This window comes from Botrytis deweyae (genome assembly GCF_014898535.1).
Source record: "Botrytis deweyae strain B1 chromosome Unknown BDEW_012, whole genome shotgun sequence".
NCBI classification, from domain to species: Eukaryota; Fungi; Ascomycota; class Leotiomycetes; order Helotiales; family Sclerotiniaceae; genus Botrytis; species Botrytis deweyae.
Window position 1 is genome coordinate 458,896 of NW_024066219.1, and position 21,811 is coordinate 480,706.

A 21,811-nucleotide genomic window follows, 5' to 3' on the forward strand; every position below is an offset into this window, starting at 1 on the left:
TTACAGCTACCACTAAAAATTAGTTCAGATTGACGCACGGTTTAAATCCCACAAAATCACGTTCTCGGTAGTTTAGCGATGTCTATCGTGCATGAATACACCTTGATTGTAGCTATTTATTTCTAATTTCAACGAAAACTTACGTGGAAAAATCAACGTCCTTCGAGTCGCTGTATGCTTGAGTGTGTAATACTAGCGCTAGTACGTTCGATATTTTCAAAGTGGAGACTGAAATCTCGGTACAAGCTTAAAGGTTTTTGACGGCCTCTTCGTTCGTTATGATCGACAACCTAACTTGTAGTTCTGCACATTTATCTTACTGCTCTTCTCCATACAAAGCCCACTAGAGAAATAAGCATTTGATCAACCTCTCCATATATCCCCTCGTCTCCAATAAGGATATGCAATGAGCAAATTGATTACATGACCTGAGAAGTTCAAACGATCAGCCCCTTACTACTAAAGTCTGAAACTTGACGTTAGAATCTACACTATAGAATCAAAATTAATCATGGATCCGACAATCTAGACCAGAACCTGGCCTTCAAAAGTCATCATCATATGTTGAAATTATGTAATCATCGACTGTCTCTAGCCATGTTGGGTTCTACCCTTTAACTTCGATTCGTCATCGCTACAGATTCCAATCTCTCTAATCCCCTCAATGACACGATTAAATGGATCTCTTCATCGCAGTTACTTTGTCGCTAAATATACTTCAAAATGATCGGTCATACTCACCGTTATTGAAAAACAGGTATAGATGCTGCTGCTTCTGATTAGCTCGCTCATACCTTCTCTTACCTTAATTTTCAAACAATCAGCTTAAATTGTTTAGAACAATTCACAGTCTTCCAGAACTTGTTAGAGCCTACCAAACCCTATCAAATTAGCAGTCCCCACAAACTCCTAACTTACACTCATCGGTAGCACTTTAAGTTCATCTACTTGTTTGATACTGTTCTTATTTTGAAAGAATCATTAACTTTGCTCCGGATTCTGTACAGTGATAAGTCAGTTCTAATTAGTGAGTCTTGATCCCCAGATCATTATCATTAGTTACTTCTCTAGCGTGTCTGATGATATCATGTAGGTTTCCTCTCTCAGCTCACTATCATAAAAAATTTCACATATAAATATGGCTCCCTTAACAATAAATTTTGCACCTGAATCTCTCTTCACTTCTGAACATTTCTATTCATCCCTCTTTTTCTTGAAAAGATTTGCATCTCTATTTCATTTCCAAGGTTATTGAAATCTTTCCTGCACCCTTTCATCCCCTGAACCCCTTCAAAAGTTCCAGCTAAGATGGATAAAACTCTCGAATCGTCTCAAAGTCCAGTGGATAAAGCGAAGATTGATGGCGGAATTGTAAACACTTCACCCACCACCTCAACCTATCACGAAATGCAAGTAGCTACTCCCGCCACAAGTTCTGTTTCGATTCAAAGCTCTTTGGAAAAAGGAAAGACCAGCGGCAAAACTTTCACAACTCCTCCCGAGACCCCTTTCTCTGGAAATATGGAGTCAAATGCTGGACAACCGGCTCCTTCCTTATCGGCAACATCGTCCCCCACATCTAGTCTAAACACTCCTGTATTGCCATCCCGACTAGACATTTTTGCCAGCATAGCAGCCGAAGCTCCATACGCCGCGGCACTGCGCCCAGGAACATATACACACCAGTTCCTGACCTCTAGCATTCGCACTCCAATTGTTAGGAATTGTAAAAGATGCATCACAGGCTGTGAATTCAAAACTTTCGATCAGAGTATCTGTGATGACTGCATGGAGAGTGGTCATGGAAGCGAAATGGATATAATGATCTATTATATCCGCGTGATGGAGGAAAATGAGGAACGCCAATCTTCCGCAAGGCTCAATGCTACAACTAGAAATCAGGCAATTGGCAATGCTGCCATTGGTGACGATGACGAAGATACGACTGGTTACGATAGTGATGCAACAATCTCTATCGCAAGCAATTATTAATGAGCATATGGCACGAGACAAGGCAAGCGAGGCGAATTCGTTTTTAGGGCTTGGGAATTGGAATTACAAAAGTGGAATTGATACCCACGATGTATTGAAAAATATCGACATCAAATACTGCTATTTCTATGTGGGAAGGCGTTTATTTATCGAGCGGTAACGTTGTTGTGTACTGTGCCTCCAATAATCCTGTCTGTTGTAGCAGTAACAATAGTAATTGAGTTGCACCAAAAAATTTCTAATTGCTTTCATATGACATGTTTGTGAAGGCAATAAACACTGATCAGCAACTTTGAACACCTTGGCATCTGTTTCGAAATAAGATTTCAAATTGCGATGAATCTCGTAGATTCATTTGACATAAACTAAGCTATCCCCCTTGGCATAGCCAAATTCTTTTGATTTATGCTAATTAAATCGTGACTCAAGCCAGCATCCAACATGGAAAGCATTGGTACCGACTCTAACATACTAATGCCCTCCAAGTACCCTGCGCCCAGAGTGTCTTAAGAAATGAAATAGGATGTATACGACAGTGCCTAGGACAAGGGGAAATATGGCTCTGATGATGTACTCGAGAAGACTACCAGCACGTCGCACATTTAAAGCTCGAAATAACTTATGAAACAGTAAACTTAAGGAGTGACGTACTCGTCTTGAAGTAGTGCAAGCTAGCCTTCAGATGGAAAAATTGTGGTCAAGGTGAAAGAGCCATCTAGTCAAGCGATGTACCGAAAAGAGAAACCACGAACTTGGATAACCAATGATCTACAACAAAATAAACGTTGATCGCACTAAAAATGGTCTGATACTCCCGATCAAGCCCTCTATAGTATAAACTATAAATTAGTGTCAACTAGTTCCAAATACTAATTTGAGAGGTTACAGGAGGAAGGTGGAGCTTTAAGGGGGTGCTTTCCCATACACTAGTCACAGGCGGGGTATAAAGGATCATCTCCTTCTCACCTCTTTTAGAACAATACAACTATTTTCAGCCCACATCATCAACCTTTCTTCTGTTACTACCACCTTTAAATACTGCGTTATCATCACTGGATCCTTGATTCAGCGCACTCGAATCTCCTTCTCACCTCTCTTGGAACAATACAACTCTATTCAACCCATATTATCAACCTTCTTCTGTCACTGCCACCTTTAAATACTGCGATATCATCACTGTATCCTTCATTCAGCGCACTCGACTACATCTTTTTTCCAACGAAAAACCATGTCCACCAACATGCCAGATCGAACCAAGGATAAAGGTCATCAGAAAGACCCAAAAGCGATCAAACCTTCCGATGATACAAACCAATGGCCTGCTGGTGCACAAGTTTTGCGAGAGGGACTGAGAGAGATGAATGAGGAGCAAGAGAGGCTGGAGCAACTGGAGCTGGATACTTCTAATGAGATACCGATCAGCGAAATCCAGGCTCGTAGGCGGTCATGGTATAGGAGAAAGATCGCATATGTAGAGGCAATACAAGATGCACTGCTTAGACGGAAACAAGACCCCAAATCTACCAAAGCTGAAGAGGAAACACGATTGAAAAAGGCTCACCAGGCTCACACAGATCTCATGCTACAACTTTATGTAAAGGAGAAGAAGAGATCCAGCACTCAGCAGACGGAGTTTAGAAACGGTTTAATAGATTTCTACGGAGTGAAGCGTCAGGGACTCGATGAAGAAGAGATCTGGTGTGTAGTCAGTCACTCGTGGGGCAAGTCGAACCAACGTATTGCCGCGCACATTATGCCAGCAAGGTTGCAAGATACCCAGATGAAACACATCTTTGGGAACGAGGCGAGCGATGAGTTGTTTTCCGTAAGGAACGGATTAATGTTGGAGAGGCAAATCGAATCATGCTTCGATAATTTCCAGTTAGCAATCGTACCGTGCTTAGGGGATCAGAATTCTTGGGAGCTGAGAGTTTTGGACAAGCATCTTCTCAAAGTGGTCCATACATTTACAAACACTCTGTTCGAAAAGCTGCATGGTCAGAAGTTAAAGTTCTTGAATGAGAATCGCCCTCGGAAGCGTTATCTTTATTATCACTGGCTAGTTTGCATATCAATAGCTGGTCGTATGAAAATGAACATGCCGAGGATCAAGGATGAGAAGGAGAGATTTACCCAATGTTGGGGTACTCCTGGACGATACTTACGCGAGGAAATGATTGCAGCACTTATTGGGTACGTTGGGCACAAGGTTCCTACCAAGAAACGTCTTCGACAAATTAAGAACGGGGAAATCTATGAGGAGGACGAGGACGAGGAAGAGGAAGACGAGGACGAGGAGGAGGACGAGGAGGACGAGGAGGAGGATGATAGTGATGAGGAGGAGGATGGTAGCCAGAATTAGGACACCATTATTCACGGTGGTTCAGTATCAGATAATGGATTTCCATTACCTAGTGAGGAAGAAAGCACTAGCAAATCAGAAATATTACTCTGATTTGTGTCCAGATAGACCATTCTCTAAACTGATGCTTATTGAGCGCCGAGTACACAGTAGGCCTAGTACTAACTTCATCGTCACAAGTATTGGTGTACTCGTAAATAAAAACTTATATTCTTTCACGGAACAAGTACGAAAATTCTTCTTCCAACGGTTTGATCACATCCTGATATACTCCAGCCCTTGTTGCTACATCTTCCAAATTCACCCTTTGACCTGCTGGTACCCATGGTGTATCCAAACATGACTGAATCACATCACGATATCCAAGGGAGCAATCCTCAAGACTCATTACCACGCGGTTTGCGACAGTCAAATCCGTATTTGTGTTAAATTGTTGTCGCTCAGTCTCGGTTCGAAAACTCTCAATCAATTTGCCGGTATGTATCTCTATGAGGAGAATTCCTAGGGCTAAGATACTCGGATTGCGATGGAAGCGGTTTAAATCCACAGGTGGGTGCTTCTCGTCTATGGCAGGATCGAAGACTGTTGATAAATAAGGTCGTTCAAAATCCAGGGCTCCGGCGGTACCATAAAAGAAGAATATGTGATTTTTACTCCACTCCTTGTTCTTCCAGTAACTTTCGTGCAGCTGCAACAACGAATGTGCGAAAATCACTGCCAGTCTCCGTTTTATGATAAGAGGTAATTTTGTCGATTTTTCTAGTACTGCTTGCAAAGACTCGGTCTGTGAGGCTGCTGATTTGGGTAGTCTCTTGGGAGTTGAGCGCAGTTGCCAAAGCATTTCGTTGCTCCCAGTATCTTCTACCAAGAGTTGGAGGCATTGATCAACGGGTCCTCTACATCCGACAGTATCACATATTTTCTGTAGGAGTGAGCGGTCATCTTTAACAGATCCGCTAAAGCAAAGTAGGCATGTGTTAGTAATGATCTGTCCCAATCTTTAGCAGGTACTATAAACTAACCTATTTGATCTCACAACCACAGTTCCTTCTTGCCATCTCCCCAATTGCATATCTTCTTGAACGGAAAATAGAAAGTCAAAATCGATCTCTGTTATCACTGGTTTCACCGAATTTCCTCGAGCTTTCAAGCAAAACTGTGCTTCGTGTTGAGTTGGACAATTGCAACTCCAACATTTTGCAAGCGCCTTGTACAGCTTTTGCGAGAGTGTCCGCAGATGAGATAAAGGAACATCTTTCGCTCCAGAAGATAACTTTTTGGTAGCAGGTTCCTTTTGTGCTTGCTCTGCCAAACGGAAGAGTCTTTTATTCCACGTTGACAGGTTCTTCAGGCATATTTCCCGGTCTTTTTCTTTTTTCCAAAAGCGTATTCTTTCCTTGAAAGTACTATTTGTATCGCCTCTTTCTCTATCAGCAGCAAAATCTGTCAATTTATTGAACATCTTGGATTGCCCCTACACTCTATCAGCTGTGAGCGTTCTGTATATTGGTATCCATGCTTACAATATCGCCCGATAATACATGGATGGTAGAATCTTTTATTAACTGAGAAAGCAACTGAGCAATTTTGCCCATCACGTGTAAAAAAGCATCCAGATCCTCCTGGGATCCAAAATAATCAAAGAGTGCTTGAGCAACATCTGCATCAGTTTTCCAGGCCTCCAAACGAATATCCATTGTCAGCTCAGCCTTTCGTTTGTCAGACAAATAGGGCAATGATTTGATGACCCCTAGAGTTTGACGATCTAACTGCACGATTTCCCAGTAAAATTCGTCATAGAAATCCATGAGCTTTTCATCTCGTTCTCGACGAGAGACTGTTTTTCGAATGGTTTCAACGCCATGTGAGTATGCTTTCGCGCCCTCAATGAATAGCGGAAGCACGGCTAGGACTAGCCCAGTCACTTCAATACCACTCATACTTATCTACGTCGTTCAAGAATTTCGGAAAAATATAACTTCGACATTTGTTTCAGAACTTATTCTGATAATCATGAGGCAGACTTCTGCGTCTACAATCAAAAACCATGGTCTTGAGTAAGCAGCCTTGGAAACTTTCCCTTTGTGGCGAAGATCCCGGAAGACAAGAACAAGAGCCAAATGATTGGTGAACGTGAATAGGCATATCTGCGGGCTTGGGAGTTTATCCCGACGTTGCACTACAGGCATGTTACAAATCCACTTTTTTTTCGCAGCGGCAACATCCTGCTTGTCTTCAATAATTTTTAACAGGATGATGATTGCAAAAATAATAGTGTATATGGTTTACTACCAGAAGATAAACTAGTAATGTCGCTATATGCGGAACCACGACAAGCCCCTGGAGATTCGATCGCTGAAATTGCTAGAAATGTGGCTACGGTATTCGCACGTGGGCGGGCTAAACAGCTCGAACCCCATTTACGGTCAGAGTTAGAAAACGAACTTGGAAGATTCAAAATTTGGGCAGGCAACTTGGGTGTTTTTGCTCCAGGACGAGCATCGGTAGATTACCGACTTCGTGATGATGCTGATGTTAAAGAAATTCTGATTCAAATGTTGGATCGCCTAAGACAAAGCACGAAACAAGCAATGGATCCGCCGGTAATACTAGAGGAGGAGTTGGAGGAGCGGAGTGAAAAGGGTTACAGCTCAGATTCATCATCGGAAGACTCTATGGCCATTAGTTTGGATAATGAATCAGATACCGGGTCCGAAACGGATGATTTACCCAGTCTTCATCGTGCTGATGTCGTAGCGACAGCTCTAAATACGATCAAAGACACAATTACTCGTCTTTATAGGCTTTCTACTATTATTAAAAAGCCTAGCTCAGCAAACGAAAACGTAAAAGTGGCAAACTTCATAGCAAAAGACGAAGCTTCGGCGGAACTCGTAGAGTTCCAAGCGTCTGTCCGCTGGCAGATAGAATTCCGTTTCCCTGATGCCTCACCAAACTTACTGAATAGATTGGTAGAAGCTGCAGTATTTCGAAGAAGAAAGTTAGAATACCGGGAGCGACATAAAGAGAAGCTAAAGCAGGGTGTTGAGCGTTCGTTCGCGTCAGACCTGGTACTTCCACTTATACCCAAAGATACAGTAATTCGGCCGGCAGGAGCTCAGCATAGAGGTACGCCGATTGTTAGACAACAGGTAAGCTCGGCTCGAGGTTCTATTAGTACTAATCAGTACTCTGCTACTGAAGCTTCATCTGTCAACCGCCTTAAGTTTGCTTCTTATCCGAAATCAGTCGCAATTTCTGGGATAACAAGGTCAGCTGTTGCCCGTCGAGAACAGCTAGATATTCCCGCCCCACCTTCGAAGTCAGAGGGTGAAGTCAAGGAAGTAGTCTGTCCTTATTGTTTTCGTATTGTTGATAAGGAAGATATGATTCAAGCCCGTTGGAAGTAAGTAACCCCTTTGTTTTCAGCTGAGAAACACTGGCTGATTGTTTACAGGCGACACGTACTACGAGATATAGAACCATACGTATGCCTTTTTGATGGATGTAACAAGTCAACAGAATATTTCGCAACGGTAGAAGACTGGGTCAATCATATGCAATGGCAACATGCCGTGGTATGGTGCTGCCAGGTGCCCGGTCACGAATCAACAGTCTACCGCTCTGAAGAAGAATTTAAGCATCACTTACGCGAGGAGCATAAAAATGCTTTCAACGAGACTCAGCTATCCATGATTGTGAAAAAAGCTTCGCAGCCCGATTCGGACCTTTTCGGCTCATCTACTCTCGCGTCCAATGGCAATGAAGACGAGTCCCATACAGCAGGAGCTTGCCCACTCTGCCCATTTTCGGTGAATATTCCAGAACATAATGCATTATCAGACAATTTGGAAGTGGCAAAAGAATCTCTCCCTGTATCCAAAGAGCTTTGCGACCATATAGCTGCCCACATGGAAGCCATTGCTCTTCTCTCGTTACCAGAACGCGACGATCTCGATGATGCGAACACTAATGAACGGCAATCGGAGAACACATATTATAGTCTCGACCAAGATACCGTAGATTTACCACCGGTAGCATCTATTATTGAGAGCGACGACGAAGAAATAAGTCCAGATCATGCTCATCATTCAATAGGGCCCACAAGCTCGGAGTTCACATCCAGAGGCGATTGGAATTACATTCTTGAAGATAAACAAGTGAAGTCGGGGCAAGATCCGGAGCCGGCCCGGGATCCAACACTACAGAAATTTGTAAGAAGAGCAAGACGCGACGAGATGTTTCGGCGATGGAAAATAGATAGAATCCCTCCTATCGTTCTCTATGACCCCGATGGAATAGAAACCAGTCCAATCATTGATGGAACGCAGGCATATTCTACGGCCGACGAGGTGCTTGATATGTTTGTGAGCAACGCGGATAACTCCCAACCTTTTGTCGATCATTATTATTCCGTTTTCCAAAATCATTCTCAATTTGCCCTCGCTGTCTGGGACCAAACGGCCTACAAATGTTGTTTTCTTGACGACTACTGTCAGGAAACATTCAGGGATGAAGAATCTTTACAAATCCACTTTGAGACTTCCCATTTCCAATTTACCCGTATCGATCCATGCCTTCGAACCATCTGCACTAAATGTTTAACTGTTGGTTTTGAATCCACTTGCAATTGTGGTGGAGATGTGAAATTGTATATTGTTGGGAACTACATTCGAGATCCGTCATCAATGCATCCAGAATTCACAAGTACTGTCCGACATACACCAACTCGCTACATTGACACAACCGGGGTACCAGAATCAAAAGAGAAAGCTGTGATGGAGGAGGCAGATAGAGCTTATCGTGAACGCATCATGGCCAGGAGAATTGCCGAAGAAAAGTGGCGTTCCCCGTACTCTGTTGTTGATAAGTATATGGAATAGCGCTCAGTCATTCATCTGCATCCATTAAATGTCTCAAACTGAGGTGCATAGAAATTTATGCCAGTTTGGGCACGTACAGAATGACCCTAATGCGAATGTTGCCATAACAAGACTTGGGCCAGGAAGGCATAGGTCTTCCTCGACGTAGATAAAATATCAAAGCCCACGAAGTATTGCGTTGTCTTTTTACATTAGGATCTTACTGTGGCTGCTGAGCATTTGATTCCTTAACAACGAAGTGTATAGACGACGCATCATCGGTAGGTATCAATCGTACATGAATTTATGCATAGCCTCTTTGACATAAAAACGCGGGATGCTGTTGTCGGATTTTGATTGGTCGATGACCCATAAAATCCGCTTTCGGACTCGTTTAATTTCATACTCCCTCAAACTTACGGCCCGAGCGGCCGTTGTCAAGGCTAAGCTCATCTGAGTTCTATGTCAAACATATTTTAGGAAATTATTTTGTCAGAGGCTGACAAGGACACACTTGGCTATTTTAACGTCCGCCAACAAGATTCGCGGATAAACGATAGACGGACAGTATTTGACCCGACTTGATACATTCTGGTCATTGTTGATAGTATCGTCCGCAGGAATGAATGCGAATGCGGCTGCGCGAAATACACCATGATGCTTACCTCTTATAATATCATCAGAATGAATGAGTATATATTACTGAAGAAAGTTCTGTTCGGATGGATCTTATCTATTCATCTGTACTATTGCTTCGGTACAGCTATTAATTAAACAGACATCTTCGCTACTATTTACAACATAATTTTGATTCTCTTTCACCACTTCGATTTTGTACGGAATTTCTTTTTCAATAAGTCAAAATGCCCGGGTCACTAAATTGTACCTCTATATCCCCAGAGTGCCCCGTTGAAGCCACTATCTACGGTTACACACCCTCTCTAGGCTTCAACGCATTTTTCCTCGCCTTTTTCACGCTAGCAGCTATCTATCACCTAGCCGCCAGTATCCGTTACAAAACATATTTCTTCGGTATGGCCATAACAATTGGTTGTCTGGGCGAAATAACCGGATACATTGGCCGAATTCTCTTACACAATAATGCCTGGTCAGACATCGGATTCGAGATCCAAATCTCCTGTCTCATTTTCTCGCCTAGTTTCGTCGTTGCTAGTGTGTATATTACGCTTCAACAAATTGTGCAAACTTTTGGCACAGAAAAATCGAGGATCCCCGCAAGATTTTATACTTGGGTGTTTATTACTTTTGATATTCTCTCGTTGTTACTACAGGCTATTGGTGGAGGCATCGCTGCCAGTGCTGGTGAAAACGAAAAGACGAGAGATTTGGGGACGAATCTTATGATTGCGGGTATCGTGTGGCAGGTCTTTACTTTAATCGTTTTCGCTGCCTTGGTTATTGACTACGTTCTCCGAACGAGAAAATCATGGGACCAAGTGCCCGAAGATACGAGACTCATGGCTGCAAAAAGACCCTTCAAATTATTTTGTGTTGGAATCAGTGTGGCTTTCGTCACCATTTTTGCGAGATGCGTGTATAGGATTGCAGAGATGGTCCAGGGTTGGGCAAATCCAATTATGCGTGATGAGGCAGGGTTTGTTGTTATGGAAGGATTGTAAGTTTGCCTATTCAGCTTTATATTGTGAGGAGCTGACGAGAATAGTATGATTGTTATCGCTGTATCATCCCTTGCGATCTTTCATCCTGGATGGTGCTTTCCTCAAATTTCTAAAGGGGCCCACACCAATGGAGAAAGTATCGAGAAGGCAAGGCTGGGGTCTAAGTCTGATTCTGTATGAATGCAAAACGTGATAGTATAGAGATCTCGTGGCCATTTTGGGTGTGTAGATTATTAGATGGGCAATGCAATACTCGGGTTTAGCAAGATTTGGAGTGGAATGGTCAGTTATACCGATCTGTGGGTGAAAACATGGAATGATCTCTGATACTTAGTAGAGTGATAATAACTACGTATTGACATTATTCTTGTGCTTAATATTAGAATATGTGAAAAGATTGATCTCAAGCACGAAGTCTCGCTGCGAGAAAGCGATGCGTGAAATGCGAACTACTATTGCGCTAAGCTGCTAAGTCACATCTTCAAAGGGGGTGTTGAGTGAGAGCCCCTCTCCCTGACTGCCGCCTAACAGAATGTACTTCAAATAATGCGGAATCGGATCAAAGCGAGCGAATTTTTCTTCTTGGTATCCTTGCTAAGAAGGAGAGAGGTTCGAAATATGAAGGATTATCAATCCATCGTAAGAATTACTAGCAAGCGAATACCACCCATAACTTTCTCCAACTTCCGTGGCCTATGCCTATTCGGAAGCAACTGGACATCCAGCAAAATAAACATCATCGTTCGCGACCAACTCGATCTGTTCCATTACCGGACCGTTATTTGTGCGTGCGGCCGTGATCCAGATATGCTTGCTAAACAAAACAGTTGCATATTTTCCTGGGACCTCAAATTTTTCTGTCACCGTTGACTCACTGTACTCGGTGGATGAAGAATTGCTTTGGTAGGTGAATTGATAATTGAGACTGACGCTAAATGATGCGAATCCAATGCCACATATTTATCTTGACAGGAAACTTCCAAAATCATTCTTGATATCAAATATCGGAAGGATCAGGCGGAATGCAAGAACTTTCCTTTCCAATATGCATCGCTGTGGAGGGAATTACTTTGGATGGACATCTTTACGCAGCTTGAATCGGGTAGTTTCTACTTGTAATTCAGCACAACGTTGGGTAGGTGAGTTAACCAGGTTTATCATGGCTTCACACAAGCCTCAATGGATAGTTCAATATGTGGCACCTAGCTTTCAGGAGCTCTTCTTGTTCTAATTTTTCAGCTTCTCGTGGACAATCTTCGCTTTAGGGAAATTGTTGCATTCAGTCTGAATCTTTGCTAACGCGGGAACACATTACTCTCGCACTATCTCACGAGCTCAAGTTTGTATAGTTCTGAGATTTCTACGGCGTGTAGCGAGTCGAGCACCTCTCACACTGAGTTTTCAATCCTCGAGCGGTCTCTGCCACAGAGCTACCCGTGATGGAAGTGCATCTTTATTGATCAATTGCTACTCCGGGGTTCGCACATGCTATCCATAGGAGCATTATGCCCAAGAGCTCCTCCAAGACTACTATTCTTCTTGGCGGCCTTTCCTGTCGAAGTTCGCAGGCGGTGCTTTGAAATCATGCAAGATTGTCTTTCCATGAGTTGGCAATTAACAGGCTTCATATAACTTGAGGTATATAAAAGTATACTTAAACATAGTATATGTGAATGCAAGGAAAGTTCAACCACCAAGTCGGTGCACATAGCGAGAAAGCCTCTAGGATTGTTTTTATATATCCTCTACTGGCTCGTACAGTTGAAATCATCTTCAATTCACTTGACACTGTTCGATAGACAGCCGGTAGATTGGCTAATCAATCACAAAAACAGTGGATTCTATTACAGTACAATTTCTCCCTGGGATATTTTCACCAAGGAGTCTGTAAGTATTTGGTGATGGTCTCTATTCCAGAAAAGATTCGACATAACACATCCCGTTTTTAGTAATCACCAATGATTCGACCTCAAGGCAAGTCAGGCAGAAAATCACAACGATAAGATGCCATAAAAAAAGCTTCGCCTTGAGATACAACCCAGCGGGGTAGCTTGTGCGTTCCCCAAGCACCGCACCACAGACCGGTCGTGGAAGGTATGATGTGACGACACGCGTATCCAGAGAATTTCAACAGCAAAAATCAGAAGATGTTCGATTCGTGGAAATCCAACTCGGCGAAAGAGTTATATATACACCACTTGGGAAGTTGCGAAACGAAGTACTTGAGAATGGTAAGGTATGAAAGGTAGTGCTATACTTAGATACCCCAACTCTGAAGTTTCTTCCACGGATTGCTTTCAACAGACAATTGTGCTTCAGATCCATACACGAATCTTATTCATCAGAGGTTTCGTGAGGTTTCGTGAGGATCCCATAGTTGTTGTTACCATTCGTGAGTAATTCTCCAGGGTGCAATAACCTCTTGAACTTTTAGAAGCAAAACCCCCAACTCGAACAACGCCGATAGCAAACTCCAAACCTTTCATCAAAACGCATAAAAATACGCATAAAACACAAGTGAACATAATATGGCAACTCCAATGATTTATACACAACACAATAGACTCCTACCGTACAACGCACCAAAAACCCCGCCTCAAACCCCCAATTCTCGCCAGCCAATCCCCAAGCGATCCGCCCCTCCATCAAAAAAATTAAGCGCCCACAGCGCATAAACATCTATCCATAGGTTCTCAGCCTCTACTGTGAAACAGTAAATGGCAGCACTCATTCATTTTCGATACACTAAAAAACGATGGTGTGGGCGGGTATATTTTGGTGGACCAATGTCGATGTGTATTTCGATTTTCTTGAGTAATTTTAGTAGATCGGGTAACGGGATTTAAGATGAGGATTGGAGGTTGGGTTGCATGCGGTGGCATGTTTTATTGCAATTCAATACCACTTCGTGTTTTGATGCTGTACTTATACCGTTGTGATCGCTCTCGATCTCGATTTTTCTACTTGGAACTACCTACTCACACATCTTTTGCTCGCTCGTTCGTTCATTCCTTTGATTTTGCTGATTCATTTAATACCTCGAGTTTCTTTTTGCTTTTCCTTTTGCAATTGAGGATTGATATACATACAGTGCAGGCACTATTTCTTGAGAATCATTAACTTTGATTGATTGCTTGTTTGGGTTTCCTACGCTGTTTCATTTACCTTGCTCTTTTCCTATCGTTGCACATTGGTACTCTCTTTGGATACCATATCCCATTGTTTCATTGAAATATCACAAAAACCGCCGTCTCATTGACGTTGACATATCCATCATGGTCGATAGAAAACACATTAGAAAATCGAGGAGTCAGGGGTACTTTCATCGAAAAAGACCAGATGAGATATATATCCAAAATGCCCAAAGCCATATATTTTCATACGCCAACATGGAAGAAGTCATGCCAACACCAGAATTGCTTTTTGACGTTGATGAAAGAGAAAATGCCTCGTTTCCCCGAACTCCAGATAATGAGGCCTCATCACCCCGAAACTTTTTTCTCGAAAAGCCACCCGCGAATTGGAAATCAGAGGAAACGCCTATCTCTCCTGGTGTGACGGTATTATTGAGTCCGGCGTATGGGGATGAGAATGGCGATTTGGATGTTATGGAGTTTTTCCAGGCGTATGTTGTCACCTGTCATTATAAAGCGTATTTTTAGAGGTCTCGATACTTATATTTTTCATTTGCAGAGCAACCTATCCAGGACCACGAGCGGTGCGAATTACTTCAGAAAAGCCACGAGATACGCCCATGTCTCGAAATGCAAATAAGAAAAAAAATTCATCGAAAATTGGGCTTCCATCGCCAAAAACTCCCAAAGCTTGGCCTTCGATCGTGGAGCCTGATATTAGTACTCTTCCTTCGCCGGAAGTAATTGAAAGAAATATACTAGGAGCTCGTCTGAAACTTTCTAGACGGGAGACTTCAACTGAGAAGTCTGTAGATTTTGGACAGACTCAACGTCGTATGATTGACAATCCGCTTGAGGCATACCTTGTGGCACCAAGGCACATGTCAGGCCGGAAACAGACGGGCTCGCCATCTCCGGAAATGAGAAATACTCGTAGCCAAAACAATCTGCTAGAACCAACATTAGCAGCCAGCGGAACCATTTCAAGGACGCCCAGTCCAGTGTTTGATTTTGACGATTCTGAAATCACAGACATTGAAAGCGGCGATGAGTTTGAAGAGACAGGCAACGAGAGATTGAGCAGATGCGAAACATTATCGAGTCAAGATCTTCATAGCCCAATGTTCGACAAGCCTCCAAAGCCATTGGAGGAAGATTGGAAGTTCCGTCTCCAGCAAGATTGTGCTATGGGTACTCTTGGTGCCTTAGATTCACCTTCGATGTTCTCATCTGCTAGCCAAGCTCCGCGAAAAATACTCAAGTCGACAAATAGAAGGCTCGGTGAGATTGAATTACCGAATTACAATGCCGAATATTCAAAGAGTCACACAAAGGGTATGCACACAAGTCGTCCGCGTCAAACCAGTGCAGTATCAACACGCTCTCAAACCTCACCAATCACACCACCACCTCGAAGGAACAGTCCACCTATCATGGCACCAATCCATCGAGACCAGAGCGAAGAAAAAGGAGCGTCATTTGAACCAGAATCCCGCACACCGAGAACTGTAGTATCGAATTGGCTCACGAGTATGTCTTCTAACGCTGGACGTAAGGAACAATCGCGAGAGCATGATGCTTTTTGGAAGAAAAGTCGAAGTTGGGGTCGCAAGACGAAGCCTAAATTGGAAGGCTGGATTTAATAATATAGGCGGGGAGTAGTGTTGGGTAGTTTTGGTGGGGCGATTTTGAAATTTACGTGTTGACGGACAGGGTTCATCAAAATTGTTAATGAATATCTAGGCATCTGGAAACTTTAATGGAGGGCGTTGTGGAGAATGATTATATGTCAAAATATAAGGCCTTTGAGAGGGCAAATCGGGAGTGGGAGAATGGAGAAGAGGCTGGATCATACTCCGGACGAAGTAAATTCATAATTATACCAAGTTGTTGTCCATTCCTCTCTGTGCCTAGTTTCTGCGAGACTCCTGTAACCCCAAAGTACTTCTTGACGTCAAAATGACTGGGCATGCGCGCGGCTGCTCGCTGTCACTACCAGCTAAATTTCTAGACCTTCTTGACAACTAATATTGTTGTGTCATACTCTCATACTCTCATACTCTGTCGCTCTGGCCTCTTGTTTGCTGCGGACATTGCGTGCTATTCGTCAAACCCTCCACTAATCTTGTATACACTCGTAAAACAGACAAATGATAGGCGTCCAGGATGGAAAGAAGAGTAAAGGGACCACTTGATGATCTTTGAAAGATGTAAATAAAGCGGGGCATTGCAAATATTCCCCAGTTCTCTCAGCGGCACAGCACAGCACAGAGCACAGAACATCAGCGTGATACCAGCGGCTGTTTGCAGATCGGGAGTAACCATTCAACGAATCCGATAATAAGCTTTGAAAGTTAGATAAAATACGGGAAAGCCAAGAGAACCAAGATGAACAGACAAAGTAGAGAGCAAGCCTCGAGCAAGCAAACAAACAGGAAATATTCTCTCAACGGCAATGCAAACGTAAGATGGAGGACAACAACTAATTCAGGTCGATGCATACCTAGGTAGTCAATCAGATTAAGGTTATATATAGCTCTAGAGTGAATGATCAATAAAGTGTTCATCTATCATTCAGCCTTGAGAAGAAACCAATCGGGTACAAAAATCCAGAGGCTGTGTTGAGACTCTAGAAGTGCATGCATCCATCAATGACAATGACAATACGTACCCAGCGAGCCAGGTAGATACTGATATCACCCACCAAAATCTGACGAAGAGCCACCGGGTTGTGACAAAAAAGCGCAGGGAATCAAACTGCACGTAGTTAGTCTGGCACCGATTTTAGTCCTGATCTGATATTGAGAGGGAGAGAAGAACCCACTCCAAAAACTTTCCCGTTCTTCAACCAATCCCTCATCGTCTTCAACCAACAATTCGGATTATCGTGGTAAAATGCAGCGATCTTTATGTCGGTTCCAGACCTGCAAAAGAGTGACTTACTATAAATGAAGAGTACCAGACCCACATCCATCATCTATTTGTTAGTTGAAGGTTGGCGGATAAAGTAAGAGAGGTGGGTAGGTGAGGTAGGCTTTTACTTTGCTCCCCTTTGCTTTTGTTTTTCTGTTCTGGTATCTTTGTGGCGCAGACCTTTTGAGCATTGCTTGCTATCGTGGTAGTATCAGTACCAACCTGCTTGACGTCTCATTATTCCATAATGATTGATATGCCGTTCTCTGTCGATCTTCTGTTACACTACTGATACGATACGAGATATCGATCCGCAAACAATTTGCGAGATACATTCAAAACTGTGAACAAAAAGGAAAAGAAAGAGAAACAGACAGAGAAGGGAGAAATTTAGATTCACGACTAAAATTTGAAACAATCCACATTCACTCAACATGAGTGCCAGTCCGGCTGAGCGAAAAAGTATATTAAAATCAAGGGAAATCGATCTTTCAGATAATGCAACCGGCGTCGCATCTTCTTCGGTATCAACCAGTCCACCGAGATTGACCCATCAACGACACGGATATCGCAGAATGGACTCCCAAGGTTCAGTTCAATTTTCTCCAAATCTCGAAAATGTTCAAGAAAATTTACCTTACTCTACAATTCCCTTAACCGTCGAGGGCGAATCGTCTGAATCTGCGAACATGTCTCAAGGATTAGGAATATCTCGAATGCCTACCTCTGCGAGTCGCAAATCGCCAAGTCCGCCCAGTCCCCCGAGCGGATTTTATAGCCCGCCAATTGGGTCTGCATCTTTGATGACCTCTCCTGCAACTTCGACAAATCGTTTACTGGCATCTCCAACGTGGACGGAAAATAATACATATGGTGGGGGAGGAGACTTTTTGGACGTGGACCAAGGGCAAAGACGCAACAATGAATCTCTGGATGAACAAGATATTTCTAGGGGAAAGATTTCAGCTTTCACGGAGAGTCTGGACCAGGCTTTTGACACCCCGAATATGTCAAGGTTGAGCAGTATCCATGAAGATCATGTACACAACGAGAAACATATCGGATGCGGGTGTGCAGCGAATAATGATATTCATTCGCGTGTCAGAAGTTGGACGTCAATATCCGTTCTATGCCTCTGCATATATTCAACCATATTTTCCGGGATTTGGTTTTTCATAGCTGTTCTTCGGCCGCGATATGGTGAGCATATCAAAACTAATGGTTCGTTGACGCCGTCGACTGCTTCGATTCTATTTGCCGGTTTTGCGAAAAGTATTGAGTTATCTTTCGTCACTATATTTGTCAACTTCCTCGGCCAAGTCTTAAGTCGGAGGTCTCTTGTTAGGAACTCTGATGGTGTCACTGTTGCAGAGTTGACAATGCGAACTTGGGTAGGTTTGCTTTTTATTTTGTTTGATGCTGAGTTTTTCCTTTGAGGCTTAGATATTTTGATTGTGTGGAATGTTCGTCTGATATTAACTGCCACTTTTAGGTCATCCAACCAGGATTCATGATCACAAATCCTAAAATTTTGCGAAGAGCCGCATGGTCAATCTTGGGAGCTATTACTTTGACGGCAGCTTTTGTAGCTATGTTCTATACCACGGCATCAGATGCCATCGTTAGTCCTAGTCTCCAGTTTGGCAAGTGGGAACATGCAGTAATGAAAGGATTGGTCCAAACAAGCTATGGGAATCCTTATTATGTTGCACAGACTTGCGAAACTCCAATCACAAAAGAAATGGATTCGGAATACTCTGCTTCCACTTGTGTGGATATCGATCACGCTGGAGAAGGTGTGCAAATCCCCAAGCAGGCTATTTCTAGAATACGCTAACTTTTTAGCCTATCATAATTTCCTTGAGTATGTTCGTACTTGGGCCGACATTGCTGGTGCTGGAGGAAAAGGTAACTCATCTAAGCTGGCAGACCGCCCAATTGTGACAGCCAACCTTTATGACAATACTACTGTCAAAGCATCATGGATTCGTACCGATACTAGCGATATGGCTGCCAGTTATGAAAAGTACAATCGTATTGTTAACAATGTTACTCTTGCTATGCCGCACGCTGGTGTCATTTCCGCTGCGACTGATTCAATCAATGGAATCCTACAACCTTCTGATCTTGAAGGTGTAGGAGAATACAAAGTTAAAGCATCGGTAGTGAGCCCCACTATCAATGTTTTATGTGTCAACATGAATAAAACAGAACTCTCGCCAATCATTTATGTTGACTGGCCTAATGCAATCACAACAGACTCTCCAAATATTCCAGGCCAGAAAATGGCTTGGAGTGGTTACACATTGGATATCAATCTACAGCCAGGCCAGAAGTATCTCAATAGCACTGCGGTGGATGACATATTTGGGTGGGGCGTAGATGGAAAACAACCTCCAGTGTTTCCAATGGTAAGCTTACGCTGTATAACTTTGTGTGTCTGTATCGGCTAACCCCTGTAGTTGCCTATCGACTACAATACTATGACCAATATATCAGTGTACATGAGCGACTACATATACATTCTTGCGAAATCAAATGCCACAGCCGACTACACTGTGTGCGAAATGAGTAAGTACTCCTCACATCCTTGTTTCTTTAATCCTTTATCCTCGTGACTCGATTTTCAAATTCAATGCGAGCCAGTAATAGATATACAATGTTATAAGCAGGTGAAGATTGCGATAGCTAAATTGCTAACAATCATTCGCTAGGTTCCTTTCTTGCAACCGACTGTAGCACGACATATTCGGCTTCTGGAGTAGGTGGAATTTTAGAAAACACTTGCGAAGATCCCAACGATGAGATCGCTTATGACAAATCCTACAACCCACCACCACCTCCTCCAGGTCGACAACGAGATTTTCGAAACATAATTTCGGAATGGGCACTTACATTGTCTCTCAACACTGGAATTTCAAATGACAACGCTTCTATTTCTCGATTACTTACACAGTTCGTCCCGACAGCTCCTAGCCTGAATACCACGTTACCCAGTCTCGCAGAAGCCCTCGCTTCGCTATCTGGCTGTACTTTATTGATCAGTGCTCAAGGCGCTACCTACAGACATTATATGGGATACACCGGTACAAACGAAATCGTAAGTCCCGGCGTCTACGAACCATTTAACGCATCAATCTCCAGTCAATCCTACACCTCCGGCCCGGCTGTTCGATGGCAAAACATGTTTTACGTTGTTCTCCTTCTCGTCTTTCTCACCAATTTATTCTGTCTCGGTTACTTTATCCGTCAACGCGGTCTCGTCACCGATTTTACCGAAACACAAAATTTATTTGCTCTGGCGGTTAATAGTCCTCCTTCTCAGCGCTTAGGTGGAAGTTGTGGCGCTGGTCCACAAGGTGATCAGTTGAATGTTGATTTCCATGTTCATCATGAAGAAAATTCAAGTCACTTCTATCTGAAGGAGGGGAATAGTAGCAGTGTCTTTGAACCTTCGAGTTTTGAGCTGAAAAGCAGAATAGGCTCTGTTACAAAGCTGAAATCGAGAACGGCGAGCAGTTACAGTATGTTAAGTAATAAACGGAGGAGCATTTTGTGAGCGGGGTGGATTAAGGGTTCTAAAAATGAAGGCGAGAGTGGCGGAGAGTGGCTAATTGCATATGAGGGGCGTTTTATATGGTCGGGATGTATAGTGAGGGACTTGGAATACCCATGATATAATGAACTTATGAAGTTTATTAATTGCTGCTTGCTAGATGCATCATGAGTTTTGATAGCGTCAGTTTCTAAAATAATAACTAAAAAAATAATTTTTATAATTAGTGGTTTACACGATAAATGAAAATTATTGAATCTCAGTGGGTGAGTTTTGGGTCTTTTGGTGATGAATGCGCTTTGCGTCGTGGATCTTGCTTTTACTACGGGAAAGAAAAGAAAAGAAAAGGAATGCTGAGTAGTGTTGCTTGTCAATGGGAAATTGGAATCATATCATCAGCTACGACAGAACGAACAGACGATTAGATATACTTGTGAGTGGAAATCTCAACGCCCACGGCAGAAGAACTCTGGGATGCGAGAACCTCGCAACAATCTGCATGTTGCGTAAATATGACCAAGTTTCCTCTTCTCATCGGAAAGTTAAATGGCATGGAGTTATCGGATATTATTGACATAGCTGTGCGATTTGTTTCTGGATCGGGGTCTACGCTGGAGAGGATGATATCCCATACCGATTAGAAGATTGGTGATAAGTACATACTTTGGATATGTACTACGCAACCTCCCTAGTAGGTACCTAGTGGGTGGGTTTTCTCTATGGTGATTAGATGGGATGGGTGATGGAATGGGTGATGGGTATGTGGGATGAATATATGGATGGTGAGTGAGTGAGAGAGTGAGTCTGTATATATTTTCTTATGCTTTGGATTGGTAATCTTCACTTCAAGTGTTATACGACTTTTAGAGTCCCAGTGCGTTCGAATGAGGAGTTGTTGTGGGTCCATTTTCTATAAGTATAAGTTCTTTATAAGCATGATCTCTTTATAAGGATAGTCTCTTTATAAGGATAGTCTCTTTATAAGGATAGTCTCTTTATAAGCATAATATCTAGTCAAGGATATATACTTTTGGGTCTCGAAACTTTTAAAGTTCAAAAATGATCTATATCCTTGAAACCCTTGTATCAGGATACTATTCGGTATCCTCATAGAGAGGGGCTTTACTGCATAGCATTGCGTTTCCGCTATGCTCCTATTCTCGTGTATCCCTCTCGGCAACCAGAATTTCACGTGGGATCTAGCACTCCACTTGATATTAAAGTGGACACAGCAGTTGTAGACGACTAGCAGAGTGGGGCAGTCAATATACTTCATGATATACCTCATTTGATTGGCCTCTGATGGGGAAAAAAATCGGGTTGCCCGGGCTCATTCAGCGATATTCCAGATG

General features: G+C 42.9%; 7 protein-coding genes across 7 annotated transcripts; 6 read left to right on the plus strand and 1 right to left on the minus strand.

Moving 5' to 3' along the window:
* Nucleotides 1-1,308: 1,308 nt before the first annotated feature.
* On the plus strand, nucleotides 1,309-1,992 carry EAE98_005964 (uncharacterized protein; the record flags this gene model as incomplete). The annotated part of the gene is made up of 1 exon (XM_038953586.1): nucleotides 1,309-1,992. One exon carries the CDS (start codon nucleotides 1,309-1,311, stop codon nucleotides 1,990-1,992), a length of 684 nt encoding a protein of 227 aa, XP_038809981.1.
* A 1,228-nt stretch (nucleotides 1,993-3,220) lies between these two features.
* On the plus strand, nucleotides 3,221-4,354 carry EAE98_005965 (uncharacterized protein; the record flags this gene model as incomplete). The annotated part of the gene is made up of 1 exon (XM_038953587.1): nucleotides 3,221-4,354. The coding sequence occupies one exon, from the start codon at nucleotides 3,221-3,223 to the stop codon at nucleotides 4,352-4,354; it is 1,134 nt and encodes a 377-aa protein (XP_038809982.1).
* Nucleotides 4,355-4,559: 205 nt separating this feature from the next.
* Nucleotides 4,560-6,294, minus strand: EAE98_005966 (uncharacterized protein; the record flags this gene model as incomplete). The annotated part of the gene is made up of 3 exons (XM_038953588.1): nucleotides 4,560-5,310; nucleotides 5,377-5,828; nucleotides 5,878-6,294. The coding sequence occupies 3 exons, from the start codon at nucleotides 6,292-6,294 to the stop codon at nucleotides 4,560-4,562; spliced, it is 1,620 nt and encodes a 539-aa protein (XP_038809983.1).
* A 369-nt stretch (nucleotides 6,295-6,663) lies between these two features.
* EAE98_005967 (uncharacterized protein) lies at nucleotides 6,664-9,237 on the plus strand (the record flags this gene model as incomplete). The annotated part of the gene is made up of 2 exons (XM_038953589.1): nucleotides 6,664-7,760; nucleotides 7,812-9,237. 2 exons carry the CDS (start codon nucleotides 6,664-6,666, stop codon nucleotides 9,235-9,237), a joined length of 2,523 nt encoding a protein of 840 aa, XP_038809984.1.
* Nucleotides 9,238-10,079: 842 nt separating this feature from the next.
* On the plus strand, nucleotides 10,080-11,226 carry EAE98_005968 (uncharacterized protein; the record flags this gene model as incomplete). Its single annotated transcript, XM_038953590.1, has 2 exons — nucleotides 10,080-10,852; nucleotides 10,901-11,226. 2 exons carry the CDS (start codon nucleotides 10,080-10,082, stop codon nucleotides 11,034-11,036), a joined length of 909 nt encoding a protein of 302 aa, XP_038809985.1. The 3' UTR covers nucleotides 11,037-11,226.
* Nucleotides 11,227-13,404: 2,178 nt separating this feature from the next.
* EAE98_005969 (uncharacterized protein) lies at nucleotides 13,405-15,921 on the plus strand. The gene is made up of 2 exons (XM_038953591.1): nucleotides 13,405-14,481; nucleotides 14,550-15,921. Exons 1-2 carry the CDS (start codon nucleotides 14,132-14,134, stop codon nucleotides 15,631-15,633), a joined length of 1,434 nt encoding a protein of 477 aa, XP_038809986.1. The 5' UTR covers nucleotides 13,405-14,131; the 3' UTR covers nucleotides 15,634-15,921.
* Nucleotides 15,922-16,863: 942 nt separating this feature from the next.
* On the plus strand, nucleotides 16,864-21,357 carry EAE98_005970 (uncharacterized protein). The gene is made up of 5 exons (XM_038953592.1): nucleotides 16,864-18,294; nucleotides 18,396-18,699; nucleotides 18,749-19,314; nucleotides 19,366-19,474; nucleotides 19,618-21,357. Exons 1-5 carry the CDS (start codon nucleotides 17,338-17,340, stop codon nucleotides 20,460-20,462), a joined length of 2,781 nt encoding a protein of 926 aa, XP_038809987.1. The 5' UTR covers nucleotides 16,864-17,337; the 3' UTR covers nucleotides 20,463-21,357.
* The last annotated feature ends 454 nt before the right edge of the window (nucleotides 21,358-21,811 follow it).